This window comes from Olea europaea, chromosome 3, assembly GCF_002742605.1.
Source record: "Olea europaea var. sylvestris chromosome 3, O_europaea_v1, whole genome shotgun sequence".
In the NCBI taxonomy this organism is placed as follows: domain Eukaryota; kingdom Viridiplantae; phylum Streptophyta; class Magnoliopsida; order Lamiales; family Oleaceae; genus Olea; species Olea europaea.
In genome coordinates, this window is record NC_036239.1 from 3,676,363 (window position 1) to 3,698,134 (window position 21,772).

The 21,772-nt window shown below is 34.6% G+C and overlaps 3 protein-coding genes across 6 annotated transcripts; 1 reads left to right on the top strand and 2 right to left on the bottom strand.

Annotated features, from left to right (window-relative positions):
- The first annotated feature begins 1,949 nt into the window (after window positions 1-1,949).
- On the top strand, window positions 1,950-4,441 carry LOC111382633 (remorin-like). Of its 4 annotated transcripts, none has more exons than XM_023006673.1 (5): window positions 1,950-2,230; window positions 2,477-2,530; window positions 2,778-2,865; window positions 3,773-3,854; window positions 4,043-4,441. In XM_023006673.1, exons 1-5 carry the CDS (start codon window positions 2,056-2,058, stop codon window positions 4,241-4,243), a joined length of 600 nt encoding a protein of 199 aa, XP_022862441.1. In that variant the 5' UTR covers window positions 1,950-2,055; the 3' UTR covers window positions 4,244-4,441. The 4 variants fall into 4 exon arrangements, with proteins under 4 accessions (XP_022862441.1, XP_022862427.1, XP_022862435.1 ...); XM_023006659.1 differs by having other exon boundaries at window positions 1,952-2,242; XM_023006667.1 differs by having other exon boundaries at window positions 1,952-2,242; window positions 2,480-2,530.
- On the bottom strand, window positions 4,303-5,838 carry LOC111382658 (transcription factor MYB41-like). Its single transcript, XM_023006692.1, has 2 exons — window positions 5,324-5,838; window positions 4,303-5,248 (listed from the first exon to the last, which is right to left on the bottom strand). The coding sequence occupies exon 2, from the start codon at window positions 5,155-5,157 to the stop codon at window positions 4,600-4,602; it is 558 nt and encodes a 185-aa protein (XP_022862460.1). The 5' UTR covers window positions 5,158-5,248; window positions 5,324-5,838; the 3' UTR covers window positions 4,303-4,599.
- A 6,953-nt stretch (window positions 5,839-12,791) lies between these two features.
- LOC111382668 (DEAD-box ATP-dependent RNA helicase 8-like) lies at window positions 12,792-21,014 on the bottom strand. Its single transcript, XM_023006704.1, has 10 exons — window positions 20,510-21,014; window positions 18,892-18,952; window positions 16,928-17,162; window positions 16,238-16,476; window positions 15,597-15,848; window positions 15,313-15,493; window positions 13,994-14,082; window positions 13,843-13,916; window positions 13,616-13,732; window positions 12,792-13,261 (listed from the first exon to the last, which is right to left on the bottom strand). The coding sequence occupies exons 1-9, from the start codon at window positions 20,767-20,769 to the stop codon at window positions 13,654-13,656; spliced, it is 1,470 nt and encodes a 489-aa protein (XP_022862472.1). The 5' UTR covers window positions 20,770-21,014; the 3' UTR covers window positions 12,792-13,261; window positions 13,616-13,653.
- Window positions 21,015-21,772: the final 758 nt, after the last annotated feature.

Consider the following 21,772-nt stretch of genomic DNA (forward strand, 5'->3'; position numbering starts at 1 on the left):
GACAAAAAGGATGAAGTTAGAATCTTGGGGACCAACTTAGACACTTCAGGAACTTTAAGGACCAAATTGAAGAAAACAGAATTTGGAGCACCAAAGTGAAAGAACTTGTAAATTCAACAATCAATTTGGGCGTGTTGAGAAGTTGGAGGACCTAAATGGATGAATTCAAGAGTTGAAGGATTGAAATGGACAATAGCTAAAATTTGAAGAGCCTGAGTGTAATTTTGGCTCCTAAGCGCCAACCGTAGCTCGGCAAATTTCATATGTGCATCTGCAGGTTTTCACCTAATGGCTTGGCGCATATGTTTCAAGCATCAAAGAACAAATAATAAAAAACTACAACAAGGGTAGTGTTTGTTAACCCCCGACCAAGGTGTTTTGTCTTGAAAACTTGTTTTTCAGGATTTTAGGTTATTATAAACACATTTTTGAATTTTTTTAATGAATATATAGGAAACTCTCATATTGTGTTTTCTACCCCCTCATACATTGCAATACATTATCGCAAAACAATTACAAAGCAAGAACTCGTCCATATTTTAGACAAAATGAAAATGAAGACGATGCAATTCAAGATCATTAAAGAGATTCAAGATCGACAAAATTTAATTATCATTTTTATCTCTTCATCCAGGTTATGTATTCAATATAAACTTTGTATTTTTTATTTTCAATCATGTCCAGCCGAACACTTTGTTTGCTACAACTTAAACGACGAAATATTGTAAACTATTTTAGTTTGAAGTTGCTCTTTTTGTTCAAGACCCAAATGTTGAAAGGTTAAAAATTCAGGAACTTCTAGTGAAATTTACATTTTGAAAATTGTAATCATATTACTAACTTGACGTTTCGAAATGGTTGGAGAGCTAAATTGATGTTTGTGAATGTTTGGAGCAATAGCCCATCATTTATGAATAGTTATAGGAGTAACATGACGTTTCAGGAAAGTTGGATTGCTAACTTGACATTTCTAAATAGCTGGAGGAATAACATGACACTTATAAATAGTCAAAGGACTAACTTGATGTTTTAAAGTAGGAGGATTGACATAATATTTCTGAATATTTGGAGGACTAATTAATTTTTGACAATTGTAGGATGACTAACATGACGTTTATTGCTAGTTGGAGGACTAACCTGATGTTTGGCATTAGTTGAATGACTAACTTGATGTTTCAGAGTAGTTTGACGGACTAAATTAAAGTTTGTGTATAGTTGAAGGATGAACATGAATTATAAAAAATTTTAGAGATCTAACTTGATGTTCAGCAATAGTTGGAGGACTCGGCAAAACGTCATAAAAGATGAAAAATGCATATGCAATTTGGAGTGAATCTGACCGATCTCATGCCGGGTGATGGATAATCCATTTGTCTTCAATCTTCTAGCCAAATGAAGTATAGAACCATTTTCGATTTTTGAATTATATTATTTGACTGTATTTTAACTAACAAATGATAGAGTAACACGTGATATTATGTAACTTATTATATAAAATTTGATATACATGTAATAAGATCCTCGATTTTTATTTAAGTAGAGTTCCCAATTTAAGAGTATGTTTGTCTACCATTCAGTCACATTATTTTTTCTATGATACTCATTTTCAATTACACATTTTTCATTAAAATAATATTACACATAAATCAAAAAAAAATTCATTCTTTTTTAACCACACATTTCAACATTTCCTATTCCATAATACATTATTCACAAATAATGGATACAAACACCCCCAAACTTGTCGGCACGAAGAAAGCCTTGCATGCGCCTCATTCGTACATATTTACCGTACCCGCTTTTACCAAGTCATATGTTCATTGGTGCATGCAGTCGCCCTTACCGTGCACCGTGTAACACGCAAGCATTACCCTATCCAACACAGAAAATACACGGACACGTTTGATACACCGTTTGTGTGTTTATTCTGCCACTGCCAAAATCTAAATATAGTAATGGCATGCCATTTAGAAACTGGGATTATCTGTGAGGGAGTTGAAACTATCTTTTAGTTTCATAGTTTTAATCATATTTAACTTCATTAGAGATATAGAAATGGCAACAGCAGCAACACCAGAAATTGTTAATCAGAAACCGGCAGTGGTGGAAACCATGACGGAGCCACCACTTGCTTCGGTGATGGAGAAACCAAACGACGTCGGGCAAGACAAGTCTGCTATTCCGCCGCCGCCACCTGACGACTCCAAGGCTACCGCCGTCGTCGATCAAAGTAAACATACATGTGTGTTTATTGTCTATTGATGTATTATTGTAGTACTGTAGTTATGTATGCAGTGTATATTCTAGAGATTTCACGAGTATGGTAATCTTTAAAAAATACTTTTGACTACTTTTAGATTTACTCTCTTTTTTTATTTATTTATTATTATTTTTTTTTTTTCAAAGAAATAAGTTACTTTTTCTTTCTTGAAGGGAAGCTTCATAAAATCTAACTTATATTTCCACACTTTTACAGCAGCTCCAGATACTTCTGCAGCAATGAAAAGCTCGAAAGGATCCCGTGACAGAGGTAGGCTCGTGACTTCTACCATTTTAGTAAACAATGATTTTGTAGTCTGAAAAATTAACACCTGAATTTGGATATTCTTCATATTTTTCTTCTTTTTAAGTTAATTGTGTTTAGGTAAGGGTGTCATATGGAAATTTTATGTCAAAATTTTTAATGAGAACACGCAATTTCATTATAATAACATTGTATATATTTTTGCATAATTAACTTTTGCGAGGTGAATTTTGGGTACTTGTCCATGTTTCAGATATTGCTCTTGCAAAGGTTGAAGACGAGAAAAGGTTGTCGTTTGTCAAGGCATGGGAGGATAGTGAAAAGAGCAAAGTGGAGAACAAGTATGTCTTATCTGCCTCTTTCTATAGTATTGCTTTCTGTTGACCTCAAATCTGTCCTATCAAGGGGCTAACAGATTTCAGCCACCTATCCGTCTACCTGTATATCACTGGCACACTGAAACACACCGTCGGGAACACATTGTTAGGGTGCAAGGGTACATCTTCCCAGAATAAAATCTGACGATCTTTTGCATTTTGACGATCAAGTTAACTGCTCGAATGATAAGAATGAATGCAAGAGAGATGGACTAGTTAGACGAACTTATATTGAGTGTAAATGGACTCATCTATGTATAGAGGAAGGGAAAGGGGCCAAGATGGGCCATTAAACGAGGCCAAATTACCAAAATAAGTTGTTTAATTTGATTAGTCCCAATTCAATTGTTATTATTGTTGTTCAATCAATTACTGGAGACTCCTTTCATCATGTGCATGCCACATAATTTACAATTATAACACTTTCCGCAACCCCGGAATTAGTAAAAATCCAGCTTGTTGGTTGGACATGAATTTGTGATAACTTTGTGTGGAAGAAGAGTTTAGTCTTAATTTCTTTAAATGCGTAAAACAGTTGATCAAGAAACCTCCGTCCAAATTACATTGAGCTGTAGGTATTTCCTTGCTAATCATCTAACGTCACTGAACCTAATATTGTTGTACTTGAAATGTGATATTATTACAGTTGTTCAAAGGAAGCTAATGATTGAAAAAAATAAAATTACAGTCAGCATAATGTATTCTAGGAGGATCGTAAATGACTCCGTTTTCTTTGATTACTACTCCATCATCTGGTAGTTGAAAGGCACAAATGTCCATTCACGAATTCCACTCCTAGTGAAATCTATTGAATCCGTCATATTTTGGACACCTTTAGATGATTTTAACTTTATTTTTTATGATGGAACAGAGCCCAAAAGAAGCTCTCAGAGGTTTCATCATGGGAGAACAGCAAGAAAGCATCTCTTGAAGCTCAACTGAGGAAAATTGAGGTAACATCCTCAAAAAGTTCAGAATGCATATATCTTTGATAATATTATACATGGGAAATATTTGCAAATGAAGAGTTTGAAATTTTGTCCCATTAATGTGCTATTCTAGTGGAATCTTGGTGGCTTCATGTGCTAGTGAAATATTGAAGTTTTGCGTTTTATATGACTTGAGTCCAATATATTGGCAGGAACAACTGGAGAAGAAGAAAGCAGATTATGCAGAAAAAGTAAGAAACAAGGTAGCTTTGATTCACAAGGAGGCAGAAGAGAAGAGAGCGATGGTCGAAGCCAAACGCGGGGAAGAAATTCTCAAAACAGACGAGATGGCTGCAAAGTACCGTGCAACTGGCCATGCTCCTAAGAAGGGTTTTGGATGCTTTGGATGCTAAGTTTCTCCAGTTGTGGTATTGTATCATCTAGGAAAAGTTTTAATTTTCCTGTAATATTATTTTTTTTTTGTTGGTTTTATTAAGGCAATTGATATATTTTCAATTGCTCGTGTGGTTAGGGTGCTTTGGACTTGTGAGTAAAGCAAATTCCGTGTAACAAACTATAGTAAATTTTCAATAAGAAGAAACTTTCTCCAATCTCCATAAATGATAATCAAATACATTGGTAGATCGACTCTCCCCTGCATTTCTCCATATCCGGAGATGCACAAAAACCAGCAGCCAAAATTTTAAAAGTCATCCTTCAGAGGGGCAGATTTTTGTATATGCTTCAGGAGAGTAATTTGTAATAACTTCTAGTAAAAGTTAAACGATATGGAGCTAGAGTCATCGTTATGTCCCAAGAAGCTCATGTCATTGTTGTGAGGGAAGTCTAAAAGAAGTTGTAATGCAGATTCAGATGAATCTTCCAATTCATTGGAGCAAGATGAATCTGATGGTGGGACGACATCCTCGGTGTAGGATTTGCAGTCTGTATCATCATCTTCATTGCTCCCTGCAGCCGAAGAACCCGCTGCAGCAGGTGCCATTTCTGTTTTGGAACCTGAAATGGATTCACATTTTGTTGATGAAGACGAGACTGCACTTTGACAAGCTGTTTTCTCTTCTCCCTTCTCTAACTTTCGAAATTCATCACCCACCTTGGAATTCCACAAGCGCAGGAAAAAATCAGAATCAGATTTCCCCACGGACAATGGGATCAAGAGTCGTGATTCTTTTGAAAGGCGAGCTTCAGCTTCAAGCCTAGCGCTCTCCCATTGTGCCATGTGACGAGTAGAAGAAGACGCAGGGAGTTGTTTGAGAAAACCGTTAGAGGTCGAAGAAGGCTCGTGAGTCTGGGGATCAATGCCCATCTGAACCAGACGCTTCTTCAGATGGGTGTTCCACAAGTTCTTGATTTCATTGTCCGTCCTTCCGGGTAGTTGAGCAGCAATGGCAGCCCATCTGAATGCAATCAAATTAGCATATTTACAAAAAGTAACGTCACCCCGAAATTGCCAAAATTCATTTTAATCTCACCTGTTTCCAAGAATTCCATGGAGTTGTATGACAAGCTTCTCTTCTTCGGGACTAAAGGGACCTCGTTTAATGTCTGGCCTAAGATAGTTTGTCCATCGTAGTCTGCAACTCTTCCCACACCGAAGAAGACCTATAAAGGGACGAAACAAGAACCACCATTCAAGTATATCTATAAAACACTTCTTGCACAGTAAATAAGATTAAGAGCTTAAACTTCCAAAATTTTCCAATAGAGACAGATTCTCTTCAGTGAAGACTAATGATGGGCAATATGTTGGCATAAAGATGTGATAGAATGGTATGCATAAACAATGTATGAAGATTGCAGCACATTTTCTACTTTTTATGCTACAATTAGAGGGAAGTACTTCCTGTTATATCAAGATGCAACGGGTGGTTCATCCAAATTTAGATTCATATTTGGAACCGTTTATAAACACTTAAATTATAAATGGATAGAAATGAATAGCGGATAAGCAGACACTTTGTCAGCTCAAAAGTTTTGGATAAAAAATGACTCATTAAAGTGAGAGCTGAAGATAGGCTTTTAATGAGTGGGTAAATTCTCAAGACAGAGAAATAAGAAAATTTCCTCACGATCAAATAGGTCTTTGGAAAATCAATTCCAAGATCCCCAGCAGTGAGTAGTACTGTTCCTCACTGTCTGTGGGTCTGCTGAGGAGTAAATGCTGATGAAACGGATCAAGCAAATGGCTATAGAGATATATATATGTACGTAAATACAGAGAAAGTGGCTGCAAGCTATTCAAGAAATGAGTGAAAATGAAAGCAAAGAGAAAAGCATTTAATAGCCCTTCTTCAATTGTGAAATGACATAATTACCGATAGATAGTACTACATGTACATTATAATTTATATACACTGGTGAAATATAATTAAATCAAAATTTCTTTAATAAAAAAATAAATAAATAAATAAAATTTCCTCTTTTTTTTTTTTTAACACGTATGTAAACCTAATTACTATGTACATTATTCATTATGAATCCAGTTTTTTCTCAAGGAATGCTATAGGAACAGTGGTGTTGACAATACTGTTGACAACTCTCTCACATTTAAAGATGGGGCTAACAATTAAAATAATCGCGAGCCCCACCTTGTCTGAGAGGACTGTCACTATAAGCATTTTTGTTTTTTCTGCCTCACGCCTCTCTCCACGGAATTGTGTGTGTGTGTATTTAGAGGTGAGAGTTAAGAGAGGGAGCATTAATGGCAGGGACAGGGATTCATGCAGCAATAGAAGAGTACGGAATACTGCGACAGTAGCATTAGTTAAAGCGTGCTTTTTTCCTTGTGATCTGACTTTACTTTCGACTTTCAAAGTCTACAAAACAGCGAATCAAAAGTTAGAAAATTAGTTATTAAAGTTCAGTCAATGTTATAAATTGTAATTTTAATCACGCTTTTAAAATTAATATTTATTAATAAAGGTTGAACCCCAACGTTAAGGGTTCCTCACCGTCCCGTTTCTGAAGTATCGTGAGAGAGGTTAATTGAGGAATGTGCTTCAACAGGTCAGGGAATAAGAGTTGCCTATACACTGGTGCTCATAAAGAGTCACAATCCATATTTTAGGAATCGAGCCCTCACACTGCGATTGTCAGCAAGATTGAGTATACTTTACCCTTGTTCTTTGCACCAATGAAATATGCGTGGAAGGCAAAATTAATATTTATTATTAAAAGGTTGAACCCCAACTTTAAGGGTCCCCCACGGTCCCTACCCTGGAGCATCGTGAAGGAGGTAAATCACAGGTTATGCCTCCAAGGGTACAGGGTGAAAGGTTGTTTGTACACTTACACTTACCCAAGAGCCAAATCCATATTTCAGAATTCGAACCCTTGACGCGGCAGTCTCAAATAAAACTGGATTTCTCCACACTCCCCTTTTACCACTTAGAGATGTGTCCTGAGGACAAAATTAATATTTATTATTAAAAAAAATTAATATTTATTATTTTTCATATGTTTGGTGGTTTTAATCACTATTCATTTTAAAAATAAAAATTGCTAATAATATTTTCTCAAACATAGACCATATTATTGCTTGATGTCAACAATTTTTGGGTTCTTTTCCACATTTTCTTCTTTTGAATGTTAAAATTCATAATTTAAAACAAAAGTTGATAAAATTTAAAATCGTATTTAAATCACAATATGAAGAATAATAGAGTTAAGTTTCTTGACTCTTCGACTTTACAAATCCAATTGAAAATGACAAGAATGATTAGACGAACCAATTGAAAACGAGACAAAAGGTTTAGTACTTACTACAGGCTTTGAGGTAGGCCAACTTGATCAAATATGGATTTTGATAAATTTACATGTAATTTCAAACAAAAAAATAAAAAATAAAGGTTTGTAACAAAAAGTTGAAATTGATAATTAACGTAGCCTATTGTATTGGAGTGTCTACAGTCAAGACCAAATGTCCAGTCAGAAAATTTAATGCAGCGGCAAATGGTCAAAGACAGGCGTCGACAAAACTTTAGATCTGTCATCTGTGGTCTTAAAATATCAATAATTAACTCCCAGTCCCAGATTAAGAGCCGACGCCCACTGCATTCCATTCTCTCTCCAATGAATTAGCATTAATTCATTTATTGATGTAAATTGGAAGAATATTGCCTAGTGCACAGGCAATTATTCACGAAACTTTTACAGGAATCCTCACTGTAATGAGACCCACATGCATTAAAAAAAAATATGTAGACCTCACGTATGTGTGTGGCCTATCAACACCTTTTATCTGTAAGCCTAGCATTGGAACGATACGACGGAGCTACAATAATAGAAAATTTCTGACAAAAGGGCTGACACGCTCACAGCATGGTGGGGGCCACTTTTTTTTTTTGAAATTATTTATTCACCTCGTGCCCGCCACTGTGAGGGAATGTCACCGCATCGGTCACTCCTTTTTCTGTCAGGTCGGCATTTCCCTTTGTTTAATGGATTTTACTCCTTGCACAGGGCCTGAGACATGGGGTGGATGTCTCAGGTGTGCACAGGGCCCTGTGCAAATAGCACATCCCTTGTTTAATAGTTGGCTCAAACAAAACACGAGTCAAATTGAATTTTTCCTATATGAGCCTCTCACCAACATAAGACAAATTTTCAAATCAAATCGAATAGTTCGATTCGATTTTATAGAAAAAAAATAATGATTTTGATCCTTCGAACCGAGAACAAAAACCGAAATCAAACTTGATTTTTAATTTTATTTTTATATACATTAATTAGTACATACCCTATTTTTGTATTCATTGAAGACAAATCGTTAATTAGAGCAACCCATTAATCGATTTTGGGTCATTGGAGACGGTCCAATATTTGTGTACACCATAATTTTGTATTCATTTGAATTATTTATCTTTCACTCTTTTTTATTTATACGACGACACGGCATTCAACACCGTATTTCATCACGTCAATGGAAGAGACTCCTTGAAGATCGAAAAATGAAATTGGTCAATCACTTAAAAAACTTTTTTAACTATTTTTCACCTTGATTGTTTGATGAATTATTTGTATTCCTCACAAATAGAGGAAAATTCAATAAATATTCATGGAGTATTAAACGGTTAATTGTTGCATATAAAAGTGGACACTTAAAATTTTGCATAACTCATCATTTATTGTGGGGTTTTGTCGTCAAAATTGTTGCAATTAATTTAGCGAATTATTGTTATTACTTATTAGACAATTTTTTGTGTGGAAATGAAAATTGATTTGTGTATTCAAATCAGTGATCTAAAAGGTGTAATGCGTGGTGATGTTTAGAGGCCAAGCTATGGGTTAGGTGAGGTATAGGCGTAAAAAAGCATAAAAACGTGTTTTCTTATTTAATATTTTTTTAAATCTTTAATCAATCAAAAAATTGTTTAATAATTAAAAATAATATTGCCAAACATCTAAAACAAATTTATATATTTTCCCAAGGTTTTCAACAAAAAGACAAGTTCCAAATGTAAATACTAAATAGTAAATAAATAGTAATTTTTAGGAGATTTCCTTTGTTTAAGGCTTCAAGCGACTATTTTGAATTTAAAATCGATGAAATGAAGAAATAAACATTTAAGTTTTACCTTAGAAGAATTATAAATAATAATAATAATAATAATAATAATAATAATAATAATAATAATAATAAATTAATTAAATTTAAAAAAAAAAGATAATTGCATTAGCGGTGAACGATTGTTGTTGATCGCTAAATAAGACGTCAAGCCACTTGGCTTGGAGTTTTTGCCGCGCATCACTCGTTGGAGATGCCTAGGCGCTGCCAATGCATGCCTTTTGAAACAATGATTTAAATTATGATTATTTTATTTGTTAGTTTAGACTTTTGTGATCTTGATGATTGATAATTTTGATAAATATTTTATGTTTATTTTTTTATTTATGTATATATTACTAATTTATGGATATGGTGCAAATCTAAAAATTTAAGAAATGAACGAAACAAAACAAAACCAGAACCGAATGGCTTGATTCGATTTGGTACCATATCTTTAGAAAACTCATTAGTTCATATTTCAGTTTAGTTATCTTGGAATCAAAATCAAATAGAACAATATTCACCTCTACTGACATCGTATAAGCCGACTAATCTGTTCATCTCAACTCATCCAAGAGTCGAGAAAAAGAAATTAAATTTTCAATAGGAAAAAAAAAATGTGCAAGCAATGAATGCTCACCCCATCTAAAGGTAAGTTGGCGGGACAAGTCGAACCGAGGTTTATAAAATGAACCAACTCGTGCTTAATTGTACCATGTGCGAGAGCAAACTAATTCGCCAAATAGACCGGATCAAGCCCCTCCAATGGATGAGTCGAGTTGCTCAATCCGACCTACTTAATACTCGTTCAACAAGTTTCTCTTCAAATCTTAATTGAACTTTATTGAAATTCTTTAAAGCTTTTAGGAAAAATGATTAATGCTTAAACTTATCCTTAAAGAATAGAACAGAAAAAGATAGGTTCATATCCTCCTAAGCCAGTCTTGAGACTTCAGGCGATCAAAGGAAGGGAAGAGAGTTTGAAGGCGGGGGGGGCGGGGGGTTACCTTTGTTGGGTGAATTTTGTGAATAGTGACGCTGAAATAAGTATAATGATGGTGACAAAGCCGAGGCAAGAGTTGGACTCTTTGTCTTTAAAAAATAAAAAATAAAGACTGTTCAAATATCATGATCATCCCCAATCCAATTTCAATTGCCTAAAGACAATACCAGAAAAATTTATATATACCCGACTATTACATAATAACTCATTTTATACTAATAAATCCAAATAATTACAAATTTTACAACATAACTCTTTTATAATGCCAAAAGTTATGTATAATCCACTTTCCATTTCTGAAATTGTAACCGATGGTATAAAGGAAATTCAATAGGGGTAGCATTAAGCCCCCGTCTGTACCCCATTACATTAAATTTTACTACATTTCATTTTTTTTCTTTTCTATTTTCAACCACACAATTTTTCATGAAATAATATTACACGTAAATTGAAAAAATTTTACTTATTTTTCAACCACTCATTAAAAAAAAAAAAAAACATTTTTCCACCCATTTTTACTTCAAAAAATGGGGGCCAAACGAGGGCTAATTGTCATTACTGAATTCATGGAGATTCAAAATTCAAAAATAACCTTCCCAATATTATACTAAAAATAGGTGATTTTGTGGCTGATTGGATTCAAATCCAGCGATTTAGTATTACATCATACGGTTATATTCCCGTGTCTCTATTTAAGAAATCTATAGAAAATGATTACAGGTAATTTAATCACGAATGTTGTATCTATGTATTTGAAACTCGATTCTTTGCCAATTTCAACAGAGAGACCCCATTATTAGTTATTCATTGCTATCACACATTCAAGAAGATCAACCAGTAACAATGTGATCATCATAGGACTATCTTGTTACTTTTAATTTCACATTTACAAAGTTATAGCAACATTAGAAATTAAATGAACTTTTCATATTATTGTGAATCATGGTTTCCCTTAATACCTGATCTACTTGACTAAATCATATAAGTGTTGTATTCTCTTTAACCAAGGAGCTTTGCAAATTGCTTAATCAGTCTATCAAAATTTGAATTGTCACAAGCTAAAATATCAATTAAGAAACATCATTATACCTACAGACATAGACTTGCCAATAGTCATCATGTTCCAATCAGACAGAATTTATGTATAAATGAAAATCCTATGAGCAGATTAAAGTAATTATCTATCAAGCAACACAACTCTTCGATATAAGAAAGTGATCTATGGATATGATTCGATACTGGTAACAATTCAAATGAATCATAAGAGCGCAATCACAAGAAGGAAAAACTAAAGAATGAATTAGACATAAATAATAAAATAAGCATTAGTTATCAATTTAGTTCAAATACATAAACATATTTTCACTGCAAAAAAAGCCACCAGAACTCAACATAATCCATGTAGAATTTTATAGAATCAGTCTCATCGGTATTAATTCTTACACGACAATATATAGATAATAACAATTTCATCTAATGCCAAAATATGATAAAATACTACTAAAACATCATAGTAGGATCTTCGTGAAATGGGATTGATGTGTCATCCGAACATGCCAAAATAAAAAACATTCCGCAATACATTAAGGTGAAATTGTTTAGAGTGGAGGAAGATCCTACGTACTACTATTTCCCATTTATAAAAAATAAAAATAAAAACAAACAAAAAACATAGATTTAAACTAAATCGATCATACGCAATGACGATTCCCTTCATCTTCTATCCCTTATGATGCTCTGTGATACAAGATTGAAGTTAGTCTCATAATGAGCATCTCGTAGACATGCTTGTATAATTGAGCTGTCATGTATGTTCTTGCAATTTTTGGATCGAACATACTGCCATCACATCCATCTTCTAGTGGATAACATATTCGATAAACTTTGTCACATATAAACCACAGACATCAAAGGCGTCAGATACATCGATTCTTCACAAGATATATGAGTTCAAAACACATGAAATAATCTGGAGATAGAGAGGATTGTGGTGTTACGGCTAAACTTTCACACATTAGGATTCTTGATTTTGTGTCAAAAGAGAAAGCTTAGGTTTAGGAATTAATTTTGGCAACAAATCCAATGAGCTGGTGCTTCTTTGGAGGATAAATTTAAGCCATCAAATCTTGTATTGATGAAAGATACAGCATATTGTGTTTTAATCTTGAGTATATAAAATGTAGTATTTATGGTTTTAAAAAAAAAAAAAAGTATGATTCGATTTTTATTTTAAAATGTAGCGATGGGTGTAATTTCCACAAGACCAAAAAGTCCAATTTTTAGGGGAGTCAAGTTAACAACTTAAATTGCCAACTTGAATGGGCTTGATTCTGGCAATCTACTCGCACACAAACAATGCACAATTTGACCTCCAAGCGAACGCACAATATAACATAATTGGCATGAAACATGATTTCACAGAAGTCTGAATAAAACTGTTCTCAGTTACATAACTATGTTTGATTTCACAATCTAAAGCTACATATTTTCCTTAACCAACATAGATCTGAAGTTAAGACGACAATTTTTTTAGGTTGAAACTGGCATTTTCACCTAAAAGAAAAAAAACACAGAGAGCTGGCTGATTAAACAAGTCAACCCAAATAGCAGAAAATAAAGGGGGAAATGGTTCACACGAGTTGACGGCAATAGCAAAGCGAAAACAGCATTTTATCCCCACCACATGTACCTCCCAAATTCGTGATCTTGATATAGTTGAAGGACACCATGCAATGCCCAAAATGTAAGAAATTATGGCATTGTCTCCCTTAAAAGCTGGATATAATTCTTTCAAGACCAATTTCATATAGCCCCCAGACGTTTATCATTGTACCTCTGCAAACGGGGAGCCAGATATTCCTGTCCATAAACAAGTCGAAGAAGGCCAATAAGATAAAGGGGCAAATTTAGCTCAAAGTTTCCCTAGAACTTGGTGGAATCGTTATATGAAGGTTAATAGTCGGCAAGTGAGAGAAATTAAAGTTGAAAGTTGTTTCGAACAGAACTTAATAGTTAAAAAGCTGAAAGATCAAGTTATCACTTCAGTAAATAATTCTTAACGAAGAATTGTAAAGGTGAGATAAACTTGGACAGTACAAGAAAGCATATGTAACTTTGTAATGACTGTTAGACTGGCTATACGTGCATTAGAGGGAAGTTGAAAACTTATGCAATTAAGTACATGCAAAAATATACACGTGCCATGCGACTCACCAGTAGTGCCACTTTGCAACAAAACAGCCACTTTCAAATTATCGGCAGTAGATAGCCTGATCTATCTGTGGAGGAATCTGCTTGATCTCTGTCCCAAGTTCTTGTTCAATCCTATACCTGTAAGAATACAGATACAAGAAAAACATTTTGAAAAAAAAAAGAAGGTTTTAATATGCACGACTTAGTAAAGTACAGTCTAATTGTCGTAAACCAAAGAAATGGCATACAAATTGAAGCGATCCTCGTAAGTAATCAGGTTCACGGCTAATCCAAGGTGTCCAAACCTTCCAGATCGACCAACCTATGCATTAAATAACATCCATAAGGAAATCACACAAGCATGAACAGTGAAGTGACCAAAAATCCAGGCAAACATACCCTGTGAAGATAAGTTTCGGAGTTCTTGGGAAAATCAAAATTGATAACGACATTGACTGCTTGAATATCAATCCCTCTTGTAAATAGATCTGCAATTTGACCAGGGGAGGAAAGGGAAAAGAACAATCATATGACAAAGGAAAGAATTGGAATCAGAATTGAATGCAGTGGCAAAGGTCAAGTCCCCTTTTTTCTCCATCTTATCTAGGATAAATACAAATTAATATGCCCCATTCAAGAACCAAATTGAAATTCCAACAGGCAAAAAATAGACCAGCGATCTCAAATGCATATTCCACTATATCCGTAGCACGTCCATAGAGACCCAGATTGCGGGTTCTAGTCATTACTAGGATAAATAACTAATGCAATATTCAATATACAGCAGTGTTAGCAATCATATGCATATTACTGATTATGAATAAGTCACAAAAATTGATGACCAATAATGCAGAGAAATTTCTCATCGGTATCCTCATTATTGCTCTACACATTTACTAACCTTATCATTAAGGATCAACCAATGTTTTAAAATATTCAATCGAGTACCGATGAATTTACCTCTTAGCTAGGAATAAGCCTTCAACACAAACAAATAAAGGAATTCAATAAAATATAGAACTCCAAAAATATGCCAGTAATAATCTATAAACCATCTTGAAAATTCATAACAAAAAACAAATTCAACAAAATGAAAAGTCTAACCAAAAATCAAATAGATCAATAAGTTAAAAAAATATATTGTCAAATGTAACAATTTTGTATATGCTTTCTACTTGAACTAAAAAACCAAAACGTCTTCTAGGGAGAAAAAATTATCGCACTTCAGGTACAGGAGGATGGGCATGCTTGCTTCAATTGCTCACCTCCATCTTCTCCAGTTCATATTTTTTCCTAGTTTTTGGGGTACGGTTGTGTTTGAAATAAGCATAACACCTTTAATGGCTTAAAATGTTCTCGATTGTAACACCTAGCCCCAAAACTGAGGCCAGTAATAGAAGGCCCAGAATGAGCAAGACAATAAGAGCACACCCCAGTCACTGTGAGGCTTATGCCATAAGGCGTGCATCGCAATAAGTATGAGCCATAAGCCCTGCAAATGATACTAACATGCATGCTTCAAGGGGTTTATTGAATGCATCATATTTGGCGTGCCTCAAGGCAACAGCAAAAGCCTCGGGGGATTTTAAAGAAAATGTAACCAACACCATCAATCAAGTTAACAAAGATAATTTGCAGACAATCCACACGAGTTAATTGAAAACAATTGCAAGATGGCAAGCTTGCTTATCACAAGACAAAAAGGTAGGGATTGATACCAGTGCAAACGAGATTCCTGCAGGCACCATTGCGAAAGTCGTGAAATACTCTGTTCCGATGATTTTGAAGCATCTTAGCATGAATATAGAAGCAAGAATAGCCAATCTCTGTGATTTTCTTTGCGAGAAGTTCTACTCGATTCACGGAATTGCAAAAAATAATAGATTGGTTTATTTGGAGCTGCAGGAAGAAGTATTAATGAACATATAACTTTCATCTCAAAATTACCTGAAAATGGCAAGTGTGTGTGCTGTGTAATAAATATAAAAACTGCAGCTTGGACCTTTGAGAACAGTGTGTTGAGGCAGTGAACTTTCTGTCTTTCTTCCACAAAAGCGTAATACTGTGTTATGCCCTTTAAGGTAAGCTCATCCATAAGGTTGATGGTATAGGGCTTCTGCAGGTACCTATCTTTGAAATCTTTCACCGTAACAGGAAAGGTAGCAGAAAACATCAAGATCTGACGTTTTGAAGGCATAAAATGAATTAACTGCTCAACAGAAGGTTGGAACTCTGGTGACAAAAGCTTATCAGCCTGAAAAATACCAGCACAGAAAACATTAGATCATGTTCTACTATGTAGATTGCCTATGAAAATTACATTCTTTCAAAGCTGAAATCCAGGGGGCAAAACAATCTATATCAAATTGGACGTCCGTAATCTGCCACTTAAACTGGAAAGCCAAGATGATTATATCAACTAAGCAATTTTAAACATACCCCCACTTCAAAGCAAGAGAAGTTCTAAAAGATCACTACAATTAGTTATATAAATTTAACATTCTACCCTTTTTACTTCATACATTTTAGGTTCCGTAATTGTGCGTATGAGATGATCAGCATTATACGACATCCAAAAAAACTGCGCCTAGAAACTAGCTTAATTAACAGGTAAAAGTGGAGACACAAAACATATTTTCGTACCTCATCCATTACAAGCATAGAGCAATCTTTCAAAACACAAACACCCTTTTTCGTAAGATCAAGGATTCTTCCAGGAGTTCCAACAAGTAAATGAACTGGTTGATGAAGACGCATTATGTCATCTTTTAAGCTAGTTCCACCTGTAGTAACCATGACCTGAATCTTTAAGTGCTTCCCAAGTTCTTTACATACTTGTGACGTCTGAAGGGCCAATTCTCTTGTTGGGACAAGAATGACAACTGAAACAATGCACATTGGTCAGAGGCCCAGTTGACAAGTGAATATAGTAGTTGATCAGATAACTGTAGAAAATATAATAGTACAAATCTAGAAAACGAGATCAACAAATAGTTACCATTAAGGCGTCAAATTTACCACACAAGTGATCATATATCTGGCATCCTTACAAAATCCCTTCATATATATAAAAGAATAAAATCTTATAGAGCAGCAAGACAGAGTTAATATAGCTGCTATAGGAGTACAATAACAATAATTACTGCTACCATGCATTATCATAACCACCATTTCAGCTCCCAAAATGCTTAAGATCTAGCTTATTTTGATTATATCCTAAAGGCCTTATTCTCCTAGAAATGCAATATCTGAAATCAATAAAAGGTAAAGTCCTCCAAGAGAAATTTCAGAATGCTACATTTACAAGAATCCATAGATGGATAAGACTAAAACCTTGAATAACATTGTTATCTTGATCAATTTTCTCCAAGGCAGGAATGCAAAAGGCAGCAGTTTTCCCTGTTCCATTTTTGGCTCTAGCTAAAATATCACTTCCAGTGAGAGCAATTGGAATACTCTCCTCTTGGATTGGAGATGGTCTCTCAAAGCCCTTCTCATATATTCCCATAAGCAACTCACGTTTCAAAAAGTAGTCTTCAAATTCATTTCCTTTGGTAGCAGTCACATCCTGTAGAGAATTAAAAATTGCAATCAGGATACTAATGTCAACTAATATAGCTTCATACTCAACAACCCGACAGTCAAACAAGAAATATTTCAGAAATGATCACATAACTCTAAAAGTCAGAAGACTGAATATCCAAAGAGAACTTCCTGGCATAGTCAACCCCATCGAATTAAACTGTACTGTATAATATGAATAACATGTTGATAAATTAAATTGAGCAAGCAAGAAAAATCCATAATATACAAGCTGCAGTTATTCTTAGCATACTGAATCCTATTATGCTTCCTATGACCAGCCAATATAAAAAGGTAAATGTAAGCTTAAAGTGTGAAGAAAAGTCAGAAACAAAACTTCAGGAAGCAAGAAAACAAACACTATCCGAGAGATCTGGCAAGTGCTGCAAGCAAGAAGACTCTTGCACACATATTGAATGCAAACAAACAAGCCCGCTTTTGAATTATCATGCAGAAGAACATTCTTGGAATCAAAATGTAATTTTAAGGAGGAAAAGAATATGCCAGAGTACAATGTAACAACTTTGTGTAGAGAGAAATTATAACAATAAAAAGATTCAAATTGAATGGAAGGAAGCATTATAGAGAGTAATTGCCCAAAGTTTAGGGTGAACTCAATCATTGTTTGGCTACTTGCCAAATCCATGTGCTCCTCTGAATGCTATCCATTGTACTTTCTTCCTTCTTCAATAATCGAATTCAAATGCAAACATTATTATCTAATATCTGACAGTATTATCTCTACATTGAATTTTTCAAAATAGTTTACCTATAAAAATTTAGTAGTTATTTATTTGTGTTCATCTTGAAGGCCATAGATCCGACTCCAGAGCATTCATTGCCCGCGTTTGACTTAATGCCACGATTTCAAAACCAAACTGTTCAATCATCTATAAAAAGAGACAATGTGCCCAAACATGCTTCAGGCCCCATTATCAATACGTAGAGTGGCACTAAGAAACTAAAGAAGAAAAAGGGAAAGTGAGATAGAAATAAGGAAGTTTCCCAAGATGCATGAATTCTGATATAAAAGTGAATAACATACTGTGTTCAGCCACATTAAAGAAAACTAAGGCTCTATTCGAACCACTTCTTGGGAAAACAGATTTTGTAATAGTGATTTTTTTGAAAAACGTGTGACTAAAAAGTAGGGAAAAAAATTTTGTTTATGTGCAAATTATTTTATTGGGAGAATGTGGGGTTGAAAATGAGTTTGGAGAAAACGAATCTTTGAGAAGACTAAGGATGAAGTAAGAGTAGCACTTCTCATAATAATGCGTGCAGCATTTAAAAGAAGGCATGGTGATATGCTTGTAAAGATGACTACAAACATGATTGATATGATTTCTCAAAGTAATTTCTGATTTTCAATATTGGCTCTCTTAAAAAATAACGGTTAACTGCAATTAAATGGCTCCAATGTGGGTCAGATTTGGCTAAGGCCTTCCATAATTTGACATTAAAAATTAAATGATATATTTAATTATCATAAAAAAACTTATACTTTCAAAGTGAAGAAACTAATTAATTTCAGTTATTAAGCCCCGTTTTGTGGCTAAGAATCGAATTTTTAGTAGATTTGAATAAAAGTTGATAAAAAGTGAGGTTGAAATGAGTTTGGGAAAAATGGGGCCAAACAGGGACTAAATATATCCTAGAACATAAAACGAACAACTAAGCAACACGCAAACAAGCATGTCATTGAAACTCTTTACCTCCGTTTTGTAACGTGTGTCCGTCGGTGGTAACTTTAACCTTGCCTTCCAATCTTGCAAACTTGTGAAAAGTAAAAGAATAATCGTTACTAAGATTGTGTCAATTATCAAGAAGATTCTAGGAGAAACTTTTCGGAATGTTCATCACAAAAAATGAACAATACAGGATAATTTTGGTAAACTAAATAATCATGGTTCTAGGGTCAGCCAAGTCCAAGTCGACTCACAATCTTAAAGGCCATCGTCATTTTCATTATTCCGTTCTGACATTATCACTGTCTGATAGTATTTGTTCCTTTTTCTAATCTTGTGCGTCTTGGTATAAATTGCAGGAGAGGGAGAAAAGAAGGCTCGCAGTTTCAACCAATTTCATGATTTCAAAACATAATTATTCTATTTAAAATCGTGTGTTGGTCAGGTCAAATTCTCACAGTTATTTATATATTCATCACTGAACTTTCAATTGCATATAAATGGGTCTTCAAGGTTAAAGCTTCCTTTAAAAGAATATATGTATTCCTTAAAACACTTTTTCCGTTAATCGTTCAAATTTCTTGATTTTAACCTATTTAACGTAAGTGTCATATCAGTCCAAGCTAATAAAGCCCACTTCTATTGCATTATTTTGGTGTAATTGTGGAAATTATGTATCCTGATGGAAAGTTTGACAGCTGAGCGTCAAAATAATCCATATAATGATAGTGTAAGAGTTATATAGCATTATTAAGCTTAAAGTCTTAGTGTTTTGTGAATTATGCTTATTTAGTAGATAACATTTAGACATTGCTAACTATTTTCTTATAGTTTGAGCCATTTATATGGCAAAACGAGCATATCACACGAATGCAATCTGACATGCCATGAGTGATATGGAACAATATCCACCACGATAGCAACTGAATCCACCACGTCCACATAAAAAAATATATATTATAATATCATTTCATTTCCTGCCTTTTTAGATTAAGATTTTAATTCCACCATATTACAAATCCCTAAACTTCATGAAGGTCCACATTAACAAGCCAACGTGCCTTCCTATATTCACGTATTGCCTAGAGTTTATTTATATAAACAAGAACAATTGAAAGAAAAACATTTTCCTAATAACAAGGTTGGAACAATCAGCAGAAACAAAACTAACAGAATTCGAGAACATATATGCCATGCCAACTGCACCCCAAGACTTGATAAGAATTTCTTCGAAGATCTCCCATGCATTCCAATTGTTCCATCTGGAACTCTAGAAAAGCAGTGCCAGGGAACCTATAGGTGAATCAGTTGTAAGGTAAGTATCCCAAATTCCCAATCATGCAGGCTGCGTACCATGCTTCAGATTTTCACACGGCTAAACTTTATGATTTTACATGATCCAAATTGGATCATCTTCCTTCCATTCAGTTTACAATGCTTAATTCATCACAATACAAAATATATGTATGGCCCACTATATTGCCTAAAATACACAAAAAAAGCAATTGGGTTCCTGGAAGTTAAAAGAAACTAAAATATTTACGGTAATTTGGTTGAATGAACAGACAAATAACTAATATAAAAACATCCAAACCTCGTAAGAAATTAAACTCAATTCCTGATTTGAAAGAACAAAAAGCTTAACCTCGAATCAACCGCTTCAGACTGTATGACCTTTTCAACCTCATGAACAGTTAAATCGGGTGGCGGAAACTGAGTCCTGCGGAGCCACTGCTGTTGCTGAGGATTATGAAACGTCTGGTGATTCATATTACCCGGTGCAGGGCCCCTTGTCATGTCGTTTTGCGTAGGATTTCTAGGATGAAAAGGGTTTGGGTTAATGCCGCCGTAGCTGCCTCGGCCCCCTTCCATTCCCGGAGGTGGATATCTTGCCCTTGAACTCATTACGGAAACCGTAACCTTACAAAACCCGATCAACCTTATGCAAGCAAAATCTATGTATATACACAGTACAGTGAAAACCAAAATTTCTAATATAAATCTTTTATTGATCACGATTAGGGTTTTTCTGGTAATCTGCGGGGGGAAACAGTGGCCTAGTGTTTGAATTTCACTGTCACTCAGAAATGAGAAAATACTTTTGGAAGATGAATAATGCCCAGTGTTTACTCCCGTATGTTTTTCAGGCCCTCACTATTTAATTCATTATATGGAAAATGCCTCCAGCAGGGTCAGGGCATCTCAGGTCAGGGCATCTCACATGGGGTGGACCCTACATGTGGACCCTTTGTGAGGGGTCCACTCCATGTATGTGTACCTGCATAGGAGATTGTGCAGATAGCACTCTCCTTTCAGAATTTAGAGTGTGTTTGATTGATATGAAAAATATCATCTAAAAAAGAAAATATTTTCCATCTTTTGTGAAAAATAAGAACCACCTCTACCCAAAGAAAATATTTTCCTTAAAAACAAGAAAAATTAGACATATTTTCAAAAGTTGGAAAATGTTTTCCATGGAAAAAAATAGCTATCAAACACTCCTGGAAAACTGAAATTTTTCATGAAAAATAAATGTAATCAAACACACCCTTAATGACACACAAAGCTTCGAGGCAGAAATTCTCAAATTAGGGAGGCAAAAAGGATTGTGACTACTGGTCACATTGCTCGTTTAGTCAACAAACCTGGCATTGAACACGATTGCTCCTCTAATCCATCTTCTCCATCTCCAAAATTGGGTCATTGAATTTTTATTGGAATTTTGTTGTTTAATTTGGTGTAATTAGCACAAAACGTAATTACCTTTCGATATTTTTGTAGAAAACGTCATTACCTTTCGTTTTTTGGTGGATTACACCCTCATTTTTACTTCTTTTTTTTTGCGCAAAATGTTAAATCAAAGGGTAATTAGCACAAAAAGTCCATACCTTTCAATATTATTATGCAA